This window comes from Rattus norvegicus, chromosome 10, assembly GCF_021556685.1.
Source record: "Rattus norvegicus strain SHRSP/BbbUtx chromosome 10, alternate assembly SHRSP_T2T, whole genome shotgun sequence".
NCBI classification, from domain to species: Eukaryota; Metazoa; Chordata; class Mammalia; order Rodentia; family Muridae; genus Rattus; species Rattus norvegicus.
The window spans coordinates 100,544,861-100,560,999 of record NC_141543.1 but is presented as its reverse complement, the minus strand read 5'-3'; the positions used below and the strand labels follow the sequence as shown (position 1 = coordinate 100,560,999).

The 16,139-nt window shown below is 48.1% G+C and overlaps 1 protein-coding gene and 1 long non-coding RNA gene across 2 annotated transcripts in view; one reads left to right on the top strand and one right to left on the bottom strand.

The window, feature by feature from the left end:
• The window catches only part of Rgs9 (regulator of G-protein signaling 9), a 73,840-nt gene that overhangs the window by 21,765 nt on the left and 35,936 nt on the right, over positions 1-16,139 (top strand). The window contains exons 4-8 of the mRNA NM_019224.2: positions 48-154; positions 373-424; positions 664-722; positions 2,714-2,790; positions 6,460-6,541. Coding sequence (NP_062097.1) covers positions 48-154; positions 373-424; positions 664-722; positions 2,714-2,790; positions 6,460-6,541 — 377 coding nt within the window. The remainder of the gene's footprint in view (positions 1-47; positions 155-372; positions 425-663; positions 723-2,713; positions 2,791-6,459; positions 6,542-16,139) is intronic.
• Positions 4,284-9,325, bottom strand: LOC102550782 (uncharacterized). The gene is made up of 3 exons (XR_015632212.1): positions 9,145-9,325; positions 6,592-6,785; positions 4,284-5,701 (listed from the first exon to the last, which is right to left on the bottom strand). It is a non-coding gene; the product is annotated as an uncharacterized LOC102550782 (long non-coding RNA).

The following is a 16,139-nucleotide window of genomic DNA, read 5'->3' as shown; positions in this document are numbered from 1 at the left end:
GCTTCGGTTCCATTTTTAACTTTTATGTGGGAACTCCTTCTCCCCAGAGGCGCAGAACTTGGGTAACTTCATCGTCAAGTACGGCTACATCTACCCTTTGCAAGACCCGAAGAATCTCGTCCTCAAACCTGACAGCAGCCTCTATCGATTTCAGGTGAGCTTTACTCTTGACCTTCCGTGGCGAGGTGAGGTAGATCGTCCCCGGAACGTTAAATATATATGGATATATATATAAATATATATATATATATATATGTTTATATCCTCACCGATCGGGAGTTTAGAAGTGGTGCAGAGGTTCTTTTTCTCATCCCCGAGTTCCCAGCTCCGGCTTTCCTGGGAGTAACCACGGCTTTCCTGCTTTCTTTGTAGACGCCGTACTTCTGGCCCACTCAGCAGTGGCCAGCTGAGGACACCGACTATGGTAAACAGTTCGCTTGCTCTGCTCTCTCCTAACGTGCTGCTGATTTGCGTGCCGCCTTTGGGTGACATTGGCCTTGCTGTCTTCATGACCTTTGCGTCAGCTCACATCTGTATTGGAAGTGTCCCTGGAGGGGTGGCTGGGGAAGAGGGAGGGAAGCTAGTTGGCTGAACAATCTTTTCTGGCTACCTGGGGATTTGGAGTTTGACCATGATGGAGAACGCCATTGTTTTCCTTTCCAGCCATCTATCTAGCTAAGCGAAATATCAAGAAGAAGGGGATTTTAGAAGAATATGAAAAGGTACCGAGTTTTTATAATGGAGTAGAATGTAGTCATGAGATGTTTTCCCTCTTTTCTACATCACTATGTCTCTCTATATATCTTTCATTTATCTACCCACCTGTCCTCTATCTATGTATTCTCCATCCTTCCATTATCCACCATTATCCGTTCATCCATCCATCCATCCATCCATCCATCCATCCATCCATCCATCTATCCATCCATCATCCGCCTATCATCCATCTATCCATCATCCATCCATCCATCCATCCATCCATCCATCTATCCATCATTCACCTATCAACCATCCATCATCCACCTATCATCCATCCATATGTCCATCCAACCATCATCCATGTGTCCATCTATCCAACCATCATCCATCCATCCATCATCCACCTACCATTCCTCTACCCATCCATTGATCTGTTTACAGCTTACTGAAGCATATTCTTTTCTATGTGTAGCTTCAGCTCTCTCCTGCTGCAACTTAAGCCCCTGCCTTGGTGGTTATAAGGGATATTGTGCCTGTCCTGGTCCTTTGGTTGTACTCGAATGAGATAACTTAATATACATAATAACACAGAGCCCTGGGTTAACACATTTAAACTTAAATTCATGGTGTGAAAATAACAGGAAAGACATGTTTTTGCCTGAGTGGATCAGATTTCCCAAAGGACATGCCGGAAACTTCAGAAGGTATCCTAGTTTCATGCTATTACTGTGATAAATATCATGAATGAAACACAACTCCGGGAAGAAAGCTTGTCATTCCAGCTAATGCTTTGCGATCACAGTTACTGAGGGGTGTCAAGGCAGAAACTGAGGCAGGCACCATGGAGGAATGATGCTGTTTACTGGCTTTCTCACTGCCTGTGCTCAGCTGGCTTTCTCTGTAGTTCAGGATGTCTGTAGTACCTGCCTAGGAATGGTACTGCCTGAAGTGGGCTGGGATTCCTAAATCAATTAACAATCCCAGAGGACAATGCCCCACAGATATGTGCCACAGCCAGCCTGACCAACTGGGATTCCCTTTTCCCAGGTGACTCTAGGTTGTGTAGACAGCAAAAATTAACCAGGACATAAGCCTGACATATCTGGTAGAGGGCAATAATCTTTATGGGGTTTAATTCTTTAAACTGTGTCCACACCTACCCACATCCATCCACCACATCAAGTCAGGTTTAATATTTGCAAATTCTGTATTAGCATATGTTAGTAGTGAAAAATATTGTATTGCATTGTGATGGTTTCATACACACTTCAAAGGTCTTCTTTCCTCCTCTTTTCCCAACTCTCCTCCCCTTCTTTCCTCCTCCTCCTCCTCCTCTTCCTCCTCCTTCTTTTAACAGATTTATTTATTTACTATATATGAGTACACTGTTGCTGTCTTCAGACACACCAGAAGAGGGCATCAGATCTCATTACAGATGGCTGTGAGCCACCATGTGGCTGCTGGGAATTGAACTCAGGACCTCTGGAAGGGCAGTCAGTGCTCTTAACCACTGAGCCATCTCTACAGTCCCCCTGCTTCCCTTCTTACCCCCATACTCCCCCGTACCTCCTCCTTCCTAGCAGGCCAGTGTTCTGAGCTATACCCTCAGCTCTTTTAAAACCTTTTATTTTTGTTTTGAGACAGGATCTCACTGTATTACCCAGGCTGGATCCTCCTGTCTCAGCCTCTTAAGAAGCTGGGATCTCAGGCCCATGCCACCCACCAGGCCTGTCTCACGTTCTGGATTCTCGAGCCCCATTGTCGAATACAGTTTCCAACCTCACCCTCCACCTCCTTTCTTCCCAGTCAGACCTGGGATGCAGTTACTTTGTACAAGGCAGAGGAGGCCTGCTGCAAAGGCATTTGAGAATTCTGTCTGCCCGTTTGTGATGTTGTAGGAGGCACTGGGCCGTGGGGAGCTGTGGGTCTCCTTTGATGGCTCGATGCGTTCTGCCCTGCTGTTTGCGGCCCACCCTGTGAAGCTTACTCTCTCATTTTGTCTTTTCTTCTCTAGGAAAACTATGATTTCTTGAACAAGAAGATTAATTACAAGTGGGATTTTGTCATCATGCAGGCCAAGGAGCAGTACCGGTGAGTGGGAAGTGAGCACAGGGCTTCTCTGGCGGTCGTCCCTCCTCTCTCCTTCCTGGCTCCTTAGTTTTATCTAATTTAACTTTTCGGCGTGTGACTGCATTTGTCTCTGTGTGTACTCAGGCTAGAAGATAACATGGCTCGTTCCTCAGGTGCCAGCTTCCTTACTATTTGAAGTTGAAACTTTCTAGTCCCAAGTCACCCAGGTCGGTGGGCCAGAGAGAACTCCAGGGGTCTGCCTGTCCCTCCCTCTCCAATGCTGGAATTACAAGTACACAAAGCCAGCCTAGCTTAAAAAAATATCTATTATTTTTATATGGATGCTGGAGGATCAGACTCAGGTCCTCATGCTTGGGAGGCCAACACTTTACCAACTGGTAGGGTATCCCATTCCCCCGTTCCCTTTGATTACAACCAGCCTATAACGAGCGTCTGTGTGGTAAATGCCAGGCTAGGGTTAGGGAACGAGAGCCGTAGCCGTGCAGATGAAGGTACAGGCCAGCAAACAGTACCGTGAGATAAAGGTCACACAACAAGGGTTTGCAGAGGGACCTGTGGAAATAGGATTATGTAAGCTATGAAGGATGTTAGTGGTGGGTGGAGGGGAACGGGGAGAAGGAGGGAGGGAGGATGTTCTAAGAACGTAGAACTGAGGAGACAAGAGAGAGTCCTGGGTGGGCATCTTCTATGGCTGGAGCAGAGGGTGAAATGTAGACCTCTGAGCAACTCACAGGCCCTACAAGGTTCATTTCTTACTCGTATCATGTCTCCCGTAGGCCATCTGCAGCTTTGACATGCCTCTCTTACTTCAGGACCCAGAATGGCAAGCCTAGGAACCGAAGTGAGACCGTAGTACACAGGGGTGAGGCGTTTATTTTGGTCCACAGTTTGGAGTTACAGTCCACCATGGCATGGACATCACGGTGGCAGGAGCGTGAGGCAGCTGGTCCCACTGCAGCCGCCCTCAGGAAGCAGAGAGAGAGAGAGATAGCTGTTGGTGTTCAGCTTGCCTTGGTGTTTCTGTGCAGTTCAGGCCATGCGGTGGTGCAGCCCACACTCAAGATGGGGGGTTTCCTGTTGCAGTAAATATTAAAAAAAACAGGCGGGACTTTTTATCCCACACTAGTGCTGGCACCCGTAGGGCCACATGGCACTGCGGGGTATCTTTATTTCAGTGGCTCCATACTGCCCCCAAGTACTCTCTGACCCAGGCAGTCCGTGGGCCACTCTGGTCCCTGGAGTAATTTCTGGCACCTGTAGGACCATATGGAACTAACCATAATTTATCTCTTTAGTATCTCTCCTGGTGGCTCTCTGCTAGCCTCGAACACTCTGGTTCCAGCTACCAGGTAAAATCAGGGCTCTAGAAGTCCAGCATGGGCTGGCCTATCATGGCTCCTGCCACGGGCTCTGCTCACACTCCCCAACGACTGCCCCCTGGTAGCTGAGGTATAAACTCCCACCTACTCAGTGAAATCAGGACTCAATAAGCTGTAATTTATCAATCAGATTTATATGTTAAATTCTCAGTCCACAATACATCCACACAATACACTCACAGCCTATTGATAAAGATATAAACCGCCCACCCAGATAAGATAAATCGACCTGTAGAAATCCACCGCTTAAGAAATATTCATAACAACCTGCATCTATGCAGGGATGCATGGTGAGGATCGTTTACGTCTGCCTCCATGTTGCCCCTCCTCTTCTCCCTCTCCCTCCCCTTCTCAAACCTTCGTTCCTGCTTTCCTTCCTTCTCGTCCAAAGATAGGCCCCGTTTTATCTTGTGTCTGCAAGATACAACTGCATAATGACACCAACCTACATTTTCCCACCTCAGTTAAACGTCTCTTGAAACACCTTCATGCTCTATGCACGTGTGTGTGTGTGTGTGTGTGTGTGTGTGTGTCTGTGTGTCTGTGTTTTCTTCCTCTTCCTTTTTCCCCCTCCCCTTGTGGTTATGTGGCTGGCTCGCTCTTCTGTGGCCCAACCTCATAGATTACACACGCTATGCCTGACGATCTAGCGGTGGAAGTCGGCACAAAATTCCACCTGGTTCTAAGGGAGTGGGGAAACAGCCCCGTCCATTAACGGGAAGGGCATGGAGACACATTTCAGAATCACCACAGAGACCATCCTTGCCTTTTGCTTTAGTGTCTACAGTGTTTCCTCACAGTGCAAACCACAGGCAAGTCTGTATTTACTTGAGCACTCTCGAGATGCTTAGACTAAAAGCTGCCCAAAGGCTGAAGCTATGTTTTGACTCCCAGTAATTAGAAGATAGTAGGAGATCAATAAATCCGTGAATGAACAGAAGATCAAACAAATGGCATCGTGTGTGTGTGGGAAAGTCACACAAGCAGCTAAATGAATTCCTTATTGACTGGCTATTTGGGATTGCATCTGTCACAGCTCTCCTGCCCCTTCCACAGGGTTGCTGATGAGCAAATCCAGAAAGGCCCACTGGGCTCGTTAAAGACCGGCTCTATTTACAAGACCAATGAGCGTTATAGAAACCACACAAACCTCAAGGTGCTTGCAGCCCATCCTCCAGCGGACTCAGGCTGGTTAAGTTGGTGGAAAATCCATTAGGTTGTTAAGGAGGAACGGGGGCAACAGTGTTTCTATTTAATTTCCAGAGGAGGTTGGTAGAACACCCTGTTGGAATGGTGCTGCTCACCCATCTGGCTCTCTGGATGCTATTGTGTTCTTCCCAGAACATTAATGGGGAAATAAATCTGCCGACTCTGTCTCGAGGAGGGTGTGTGCGTCATCTCCTGTTGCCTGGGAAAACAGACGTTAATAAATGTGAGCACAGCTAGCCTTGGAAGTGGGACTGAACGGTGCCCTTGGCGTGATAATGAGTACTTCTTCCCTTCTGGAGGGGGAGGCCCGGCATCACTTCCTCCTGCGGTGGCAAAGGGGAGATGGTTAGATAAAACAGGATAACCTTTTATGGTCCCCAGTAGGACTGAGGAAAAGCTATGACTTGTCACCACCTCAGTGGAGTGACAGAGAAGGACAAACAGGAGAAAATAGGACTTCCTGAGAGCCTCGCTGCCCCAGCACAGCTCTGCTGGGGATTGCTACCTGCCTGTCCAGATGTTGATCATATTGTTTGCCAAAGCAGAGAGACCAGCATGAAGCCAGGGAGGCTGAATAGTGGGTCACATGATCATCTCCGCTTGCTCCATAATGACTTTGGCGACAGATCTGATTCTGGACTTGGTCATGGTGACATCATCTAAATCATAGCAGCCCAGCACCATGAAGGAGAAGTGGGACACACCTGAGACTCCCAGAGACAATGTAGCCCCGGCAGGGCCTTCACCTCCCTCCTCTTGCTTCACCCTTCATACTCAACAGTGACAGACAAGCCATTAAGGATCCCAGCAAACAAGGGACCTCCCCAAGTTGTGAGGTTGGGAAGTTCCTTGGGTAAACCATCCAGGATTGAATGAGTCCACACATGTTGGAGCGGTACCTGGAGTGGTACCTGGAGTGGTACCTGGTGGTACTTGCGGTGTTTGCTATCTTTATGGAAGGAGCATGTGCATTCTTTGAGTAGATGGGGAAAGAGGTCCAGGTCATCAAGAATGGAGGTCACCTTAGACCTAAAGATGTGAATCGCTGCTGGTCCTGAACATAGCCTTTGTTTTGTTTTAGGACTGGAAAGGAGAGGAACAAAGCTGACAGGTATGCGCTGGATTGCCAGGAGAAGGCGTATTGGCTGGTGCACCGAAGCCCTGTGAGTATGGGTTCCTTCTCTCTCCTGAGCACCCCACTTCCTGTACTCACTTTTGCATAGCTGCCTCTGATGTCCTGCCTTGTCATCAAGGAATTGGATTAGCTGGAGGATTATCTGGTGTGGGCTGTCTTGTGCTGTGTCTTCTTGGTGGTGGTCCTTAGAGCTTGTCTGCCAGTGTTAAGTACCAAGCAGCTGGAATCAACTCGTCTTTCACATGGGCTTGGGATTTTCGTTGTCGAGGTTTCTTCCTTGGGGAAAGAAATAAGAAAATCTGGGAACCCAGGCTACTCATGAGAAAAAACAAGACACTGAGAGCAGCCAGAGATATCCTGTGCATCTCCAGTGCTAGCTTTTCCTCCCTGGTCCAGGTTGGCAGCTGGGAAGGGAAGAAGACAGAAGGACTGAGCATGCTTGCAAGGTTTTCGTCGCTTGGAACACCTTGCTTCTTTGGCTTTTGGACTTCTTTTTCATTTTTTGTGTGTGAATGGTTTGCATTCATGCACGTATGTACACCAGGTGTACGCCTGGTGCCTCCCAGAGATCAGAAAAAGGGTGTCAGATCCTCTGGTGCTGGAGTTATAGATGTTTCTGGATCACACCGTGCGTGGTGCTGGGAGTGGAACCAGTCTCCTCTCTGCAAGAGTGGAGGTGCTGTTAACCACTGAGCCATCTCTACAATCCAACTTTGGGATTTGTAATGGCTCCAACTTGGCTCCAAGAGACAAGCTGCCCATGACGGATGGAACCTGTCCCAGCTCAGTATTAGGAAATGGTGGTCTCATTTCCCAGCATCCCACTCCAGTTACCTCAGCTGCCTCAGTTTCCCTCTGAGTTACAGAAAAGTGCAAGAGGTGACAGAGACTCAGGATCGTGAAGCATTCAAAACAAATGTTCTTTCTCCTCCTCTTTTACTGACCTTGCTCCCCAATGACTGGAAATGCTCAGAACAGGAAGTGAATTGAGTCAGGGATGGTGTTAAAGCCTGAGCACCGTCCCTTCAGAATCTGGCTAGTTTGCCCATCTTTGTGTACCTCCAATAGATTTTTCTTAAGCTGTAACCACCATGGTGCATGATTTGAATGTCGTGTTGTTGGAGTGAATGTTCTGGGCTTGATTCCCAGGTAGCTTGCTTAGTTTATCTTTGCTTCAGGGGTCCTCTTCAGGAAAAAAACCCGATCTTTAGGTTCCTGACCCAGACTCCTGTGAGTTGGCTGTGGATGATTGAGCCCAGAGTCCTAGAGCTTCAGGGCCTCCACAGGGGAAGTTTTGAGGGAGAGTTTGCTTTGTGAATTTTATACTGCCTGTATGTTCTAGAAGCAGCTTATTGAGGTTGAGAGGAAATGATAGGTTCACACTTTTGGAGATGGCCCTGGGCTCCGTGGCACCAAAGCGGAGCCGTTTTCCATCCTTCCAGAGTGGAGAATGGCTACCGTGTTGTGCACACGGAGCATCCATGGTTAGAGTCCATGTGGCTGCTGTCCTTACGAAGCACCAGTCAGGCGACTGCTCAGTGAGAGGCTCAGAACTCCCCAACTCTCTGCCTTGGGCACCTTATCCAGAAGGTCCAGAGAAAAGAAATGAGTAACAGACCAGCCAGATCCTCCTTAGTTTTCCTGGTGTGAGTTCTTAGCTTCCATCGGGAGAAGTGACCGAGAGGTTCTTCACAGCCAGATAAACGAGTTCATACGATGTGGAACCTGCACGGCCACCTTTCCCTGTCTCTTTCTCTCATCTCTAGCAGCATGGTACCAGCTCACCTCTATCACCTCCTTCACTTATCACGTTTTCACTTTCGATACCAGTATTACCATCACCACCACCACCACCACCACTGCCACCACCACCATCACCACCAGCAGCAGCAGCAGCAGCATCCCCACTACCACCATCATCACCACTGCCACCATCACCACCATCCTCACCACCACCACCACCACCATCCTCACCACCACCACCATCCTCACCACCACCACCATCCTCACCACCACCACCACCCTCACCACCACCACCACCCTCACCACCACCACCACCACCACCACCACCACCACCACCACCACCACCACCACTGACACCACCATCACCACTGCCACTATCACCACTGCCACCAGCATCACCACCATCATCACCACCATCACCACCACCACCCTTGCCATTGTCACTTGTCATCCGCATGCCCGATCTGAGTTGAAAGCTCACACTTCCCAAGCCTTCTGCCTCTGTTCCTTTACCCACCCTTTGCGTTCCCTCGTGGAAAGCGGTGTTGTTCCGTTTTACTGACAAGCTCACTGGAACCCAGGAGTGTTGTAAGTTGCCCAGCTACACATCTCCTATGTGCCAGAGGATCTGAACCCACACCCTTAGTTAACTCGGCAGTACCCTCTCTTAGTCCCTGTGCTTTCCTTTGCCTCCCGTGACAATGTCAGCTGATGTCCTAGTGTGTTCTAGTTGGTTTGTAACCTTCTGAGTCACGGATGCTCTATAAACATAAAGCGTTAAAACAAGCCTGGCTATTTTGATAGCATAGGGGGCGGGGACTAGTTTAGAGTCAAGCTTTAAAATGCCTGGGGCAGTCTTAAAATACTGAGAACACGAAACTGCTCCACCTGCCTGGTCTCCCTCACTGTTGGCATCCTCAGCTGAAATCCAGGTAGTAGCATCAGCAATGAAGCAGGACAGTATCAGGGGCTGCTGTCACGACTCTTCTTGGATACTCTTCACCCCTCTCTGGCCAGCACAGGGAAGATGGTGTTCTGTTTAAGGGAACATCTCTGCCTGGAACAGAGCAATCTGTCTGACAAGCTTAGGGAGTCTTGTAGCCCACAGACTGCCAGACTGTCTCCAGGAGACCCAAACAAACCACAGCACAGTGGGAAAAGAGCCAGCCATAGCAAGCCAAGCATTTGGCTCTGTGAATGCTGGGCAGGAACTCTGTGAACCTACTGTGGCCACAGTTACCAGATGATCTGTTAACTTGTTCATTTATCATGTGTGTGTACATGTGTTTGTGTGTGCATGTGCATGTGCATGCGTGTTTTTTGTGTGTGCACATGTATATGTGTGTGGGTATGTTTGTGCATGTGTATATGTGTATGGGTATGTGTATGTACATGTGTGCACATAGGTGTGTGCATGTGCATGCGTGTTTTTGTGTGTGCACATGTATATGTGTGTGGGTATGTTTGTGCATGTGTATATGTGTATGGGTATGTGTATGTACATGTGTGCACATAGGTGTGTGCATGTGCATGCACATGCACGTGTGTATATGTGTGTGCATATCTATGCGCACATACATGTGTGTATGCATGTGTATATGTGTGCACATGTATATGAGCATGTGTGTATGTGTGCATGTGTGCATACATGTGTGTGTTGTACATATGTATGTTTGCTTTTTGTGGGTGCACACGAGTGTCTGTTTGCATGTAGAAGCCTGATGTTGATGTCAGAAAGCATCCTCCCTTACTTCTCCATCTCATTCATTGAGGTGTGTTCTCAAAGTCAAACTCAGAGCACACTGATGTGCCTAGTCTAGCTGGTGACCACCTGGTCTGGAATGACAGGCGAGCTGTTGCCACCCATCCATGACTTGTGTTGCTCTAGAGGTCTGACCTGTAATCCACATCCCCGCACAGCAGGAGCTTTAACCATTGAGGCTGCCCATTTGCCTCGTTCTTACCCGTGAAATCCTTGTTGGGCCTCAATTGCCAGAAAGAGAGTGTTGGACACATAATGCCAGGTAGACAACATTGAGTTTGTCCAGTGTGTGCACCTGCAAAGAAAGGACATCTGTCTGATGCCCTAGCCAGAAAAGCATCACCCATAGAAGGTGTTCAGACATGGGCAGAAATTGGTCAGTCATTGAGTTTGACCCAAATGGGTCAAATTACAGATCTAAGCATGATACAAACAATTAAATGGACAAGAGAGGAACGATTTCCTGTGCAACTAAGAATGACCTTGAACTTCTGATCCCCCTGCCTTTATTTCCACACCTAATTTGTGTGTTGCTGGGGATGGAGCCCAGGGCTTCACGTACGGCAGGAAGGGACTCTATAGACCGAGCAACACTGCAGCGAGACAGGATTCCTGGAACAAAACATTTCGGTGTTTCCCATTACTTCACCGAGCCACCTGGGCACCACCAGTGACTCAATGTCATCTGAGGGTACAGTTCGTCCCCCGGGCCTGGCTTTCTGGGGAGAAGGCATTTTCTGGCCTTGTATCCTAAGGTCACGTGACTGAATGCTAAGCAGCCTTCATTACAGCCACATACAGAGACATCAGCGAAGAAGGCATCTGCTCTCCAGTTCTGGTGGAGGTTGTGCTAAGTGCCCCTCAGTGGAGAGTGGCAATGTAGCTTGTATCAGACTCGATAGGCCACTGGGAAGCTATTAAAATGCTATGGACAGAGACCATTCATTAACCCAGAAAATAGTCTGACATGTAGCGTTGTATCACGAAACAGTATGAGCCCCTGGCCAGGTGCTGGTGGTAATTAAACAGAATCGACATAACTTTTGGATTTTTTTTTATGTTAGATGATCTTGGGGCAATGGAGATATTTAATTTTCTGAGCCAGGACAGACATGGTTCACAATCTCAAGGGACTTACTAGAGGATGGTAGGAGGAAGCAATGGCCAAACTATTATGTAAATGAGTGAATAGCATACAGAATGCCACTCGATCTTGTAGACGAAAGGCATCTTGCATCAGACCCGGCGCCAGGAGACACCTCCTCACAGAGCTGACTTTCCCATCGAGCTGTGCTTGGAACAGACTTTAACTCTTCCACCTAAAATTGTCTCCTCGTCTCAGCCTCGTTTTTTTCTTCCTCCCTTTCTTCGTTTTATTATGTTTATAAAACAACGTAGTATCTTGTTCATCCTCTCTGACCCATGGGCCGAAAGGGTCTGATCCTTTAGGGAACAGACTGGAGACCGGGAAGGGGATTGGAGAGTGGACCTTGTGACTGGTAGGCTGGTGCCACCCTGGCGGGTTCCTGCTGACATCACTATCAGATTACCAGGCACTTAGCAAATGGCCTCTTAGCAAATGGCATCACATGCCCAAGGGATGTGATGGAGATGTCATACCTTAGCGCTCACAGTTCCTCCAACTGAAGGAGGGAAGCTCATAGCTTGCACATCTCCGAGGGGCTTTCAGTGTGGAGACACCAGGGTAGAAGGCATCGGCTGGCAGCACCTCAAATGGTCATCTTTATTTATTGTGCATTGGCAATCAGCTCTGGGTAATTTTCAATCAAGTACTCACTTGTGGACCAGTAGCTCTGGTGGTTGTTACAGTAGGATTAAGGTTATACTAATTGCCTGATAGATGGATTGGACTCGGAAGTTTCTCATACTTGTAAACATCTGGGGGACTTTGGACAGGACAGAGGTTGGGATTACAGCTTCTTCAACTGGGACTTAAGGAGCTGCTACTCACAAAGAGGCCACAATGAAGGCACAGGCTGAGGAGGGTGTAGGGCTGGCTGTCCCCTAGAGCCAGTGAGGAAATCCTCAGTGGTGGAGTGGTGGTGGGGAGCTAGAACTGGAGAGCACACTAGAACAATAAAGCTCAGAGGTGACTGTGAGTCTGGGCAGCAGAGGTGGCCTTGGAACTGGTTTCAACTGTGCTCAGTAATACTACTGAGCCCCAGGCCACCTCATCTCTGTAGTCCGTGGGACCAGGTCAAAGGAACAGTTACACAGCCAACTCAAGCCTGGGGCAGGCGACCCCATGGAGTTGCTCAGGCAGCTAAGGCCTGTGAAAGGAGCTGGACAGTAGCTGTAGGAAACTGGGGGTTGGGAGAGTTGGGAGGGGGAGGGGGTCTGAGTGTGTGGTGAGCATGGCTGGGTACATGTAAATGTGTGGGAGCATATGTGTATATGAGTAGGCATGCGAAAGTTGGGAGGGTGTGTAGGTGTGTTAGACAACACAACACGAACGTCTGCGTGTATGTGGAATTCATCTTCAGTTATGCTGGTAGGGTTTAATCTGTAGCAGAAGTTGGGGAAAACGCCTGGAGCCCATTTTAGGCGAAAGCATTAGTCTGGTGGCCACATCCTTCTCTTCTCTTTCATATGATGTTAGATCGTCTTGAGGGCTGTCTAGGACTTCTGGACTTCTCGTCATGATGTTCGTCATGACACTTGTTGTGACTACTAAGGGATTTTTCCCCTCCCCACGACTGGAAATGACTCCCTATGTCTTCGGGGTGCCCCCAAAGCAAGAGTCTCGTGTCATATTTAACTAGTCTCTCATGACTTAGCACAGTGTCTAGCACATGTGCAGTATTGATCAAGGTTCACAGGTGACATGGTGAGGGTGGGAGCTCCCTCACCTTACCCTCCTCTCTTGCATTTCCTGGTTTGCTTTTCATTTCTTCCTTTTGTGGTTAGTAGGCCCAGTATCTGCCTCTATGGTAGCTGCTGGGCTAGGATGTCATAGTTAGCAAGCTGGATACAGGGCACCTGGTTTTTAATTAATTAATTAACCTCATGTGTATGAGTGCACACACACACACACACACATACACGCACGCATGCACGCACGCACGCACACGCACACGCACACGCTTGCCACATCACATCAGGGGCATAGAGGTGAGAGGAGCTGGGTTCCTTCTATTTGTTTTTAGGCAGGGTCTCTCATTGCTGTAGCCATGTTGAATACTCTAGGCTTGCTGGCCCATGAGCTTCTGACTGATTTTGTCTCTGCCAACCGTTTCTCTGGAGGAGGGCTGTGATTACAGATGTGCACCAGGCTATGATTCCGGATGTGCACCAGGCTGTGATTACAGATGTGCACCAGGCTGTGATTACAGATGTGCACCAGGCTGTGATTACAGATGTGTACCAGGCTGTGACTACAGATATGCACCAGGCTGTGATTACAGATATGCACCAGGCTGTGATTACAGATATGCACCAAGCTATGATTACAGATGTGCACCAGGCTGTGATTACAGATATGCACCAGGCTGTGATTACAGATATGCACCAGGCTGTGATTACAGATGTGCACCAGGCTGTGATTACAGATATGCACCAGGCTGTGATTACAGATATGCACCAGGCTGTGATTACAGATGTGCACCAAGCTATGATTACAGATGTGCACCAGGCTGTGATTACAGATATGCACCAGGCTGTGATTACAGATGTGCACCAGGCTGTGATTACAGATGTGCACCAGGCTGTGATTACAGATATGCACCAGGCTGTGATTACAGATATGCACCAGGCTGTGATTACAGATGTGCACCAAGCTATGATTACAGATGTGCACCAGGCTGTGATTACAGATATGCACCAGGCTGTGATTACAGATGTGCACCAGGCTGTGATTACAGATGTGCACCAGGCTGTGATTACAGATGTGCACCAGGCTGTGATTACAGATGTGCACCAGGCTGTGATTACAGATGTGCACCAGGCTGTGATTACAGATATGCACCAGGCTGTGATTACAGATATGCACCAGGCTGTGATTACAGATGTGCACCAGGCTGTGATTACAGATGTGCACCAGGCTGTGATTACAGATGTGCACCAGGCTGTGATTACAGATGTGCACCAGGCTGTGATTACAGATATGCACCAGGCTGTGATTACAGATATGCACCAGGCTGTGATTACAGATGTGCACCAAGCTATGATTTTGGATGTGCACCACACAATCTGGCTTTTCACATGTGTTCTGGGGATTGAACTCAGCTTGTCAGGCTTGTGTGGATAGCGCTCTCACTCACTCAGCCACATCCCTGGCCTCAGCAATAATTATTTTGCATAACGTAGTTCATATCATAATTTACTTGCTATCAAAATCTATTTTATGATTTTAGTATAAGTATATAATAAGTGCTAACCTATTGGAGCTGGGCATAGTGGCATGAGCCTATAACTTCAGGCTGAAGCAGGAGGATTATGAGTTCTAGACCAATTTGGGCTACATTGTGAGTTCAGGGCAAACCTGGCACGTAAAGACTTTGTTCCCCACCCCCAAGGAAACAAAAAACAACAGCAAAACAAAGCAAACAAACAAACAAAAAATCCCACCAACCCAGCAATTTATATCCTAACTCCCCCAAAACTCTACAGAACACGAATTACTTGTCCTTATCTGAAGGTAACCAGATGTCCTAGATTTTAATCCAGCAGCCCTGCCTCTGAACTGATAATATTCTCAGTGCTGCCGATGGGCCTGGGTCTGATGGGAGAGAGCCTTGTTTCTGCTGTTGTGAAGCCAGCCTTAGTAATAGTATGTGCCGACACTTGCTTGTACACAGGAAGCGGGAAACCCCGCTGGTCTTGAGTAGGTGAGAGAGGCTGATGGAGACTGGGGTAGGGTGGGGTGAAGTGGCAGAAAGGGGAAATGACAAAGATAGCTGACGCAGGCTTGGTTGCACTTTCGCATGCACACAGGTTTGGTTACACCTACGCATGCACGACCTTAAACTAGCCTAGACCCTTGCCCTGTCGGCAGTGTCGTATTTCGTGTTTCGCCTTGCTAAATCCTAAAAGTGCCTGTCTGGTGGGAGGCATCTCTCTGCTTCTCAGGCGGCTGGGCCAGTGAAGTCAGAGAGAAGTATCTTCTAGGATGTCTGGCACAACTGGAAAGCATCAAGGTCAGGGCAGGCGTGGGCTAGTGCATGCCTGAAGCACAGCTGGCTGGCTCCCTTCTTCTAACTCAGCAATGGAAAGGTGTGGTGAATGAGACCTGTAGGAGGAATCAGGCATCCCATGCATCAGTTACAGTGAAGTCTTACTGAGCTGTAGCACCATTTATCCATCCAGTGTACTACATCTGTCATCTATCCAGTTATCCATCTATCCACCTATCCATCTATCCATCTCTCCACCTATCCATCTATCCATCTATCCACCTATCCACCTATCCATCTATCCATCTATCCACCTATCCATCTATCCATCTATCCACCTATCCATGTATCCATCTATCCATCTATCCACCTATCCATTTATCCACCGATCCATCTATTCATCTATCCAGTTCTCCATCTATCCACCTATCCATCTACCCACCTATCCACCTATCTACCTATCTACCTATCCACCTATCTACCTATCCATCATCTATCCACCTATCTACCTATCTACCTATCCATCATCTATCCACCTATCCATCTGTCTATCCATCTATTCACCTATCCACTTATCCACCTATCCACCTATCCATCATCTATCCAGCTATCCATCTACTCACCTATCCATCTATCCACCTTTCCATCTATCCACCTATCCACCTATCCACCTATCCATCCATCCATCCATCCATCCATCCATCCATCCATCCATCCATCCATCCATCTATCTATCTATCCATCCATCCATCTATCCACCTATTCACCTATCCACCTATCCACCTATCCACCTATCCATCCATCCATCCATCCATCCATCCATCCATCCATCCATCCTATCTATCTATCTATCTATCTATCTATCTATCTATCTATCTATCTATCTATCCATCCATCCATCTGTCCGTCCACGGTGCATCCCACCTGTCTGCCGATCCTGCTACATTCTCTTATGGTGAAGAAGGGGCATTCATCTGTCCCTTCCTCCC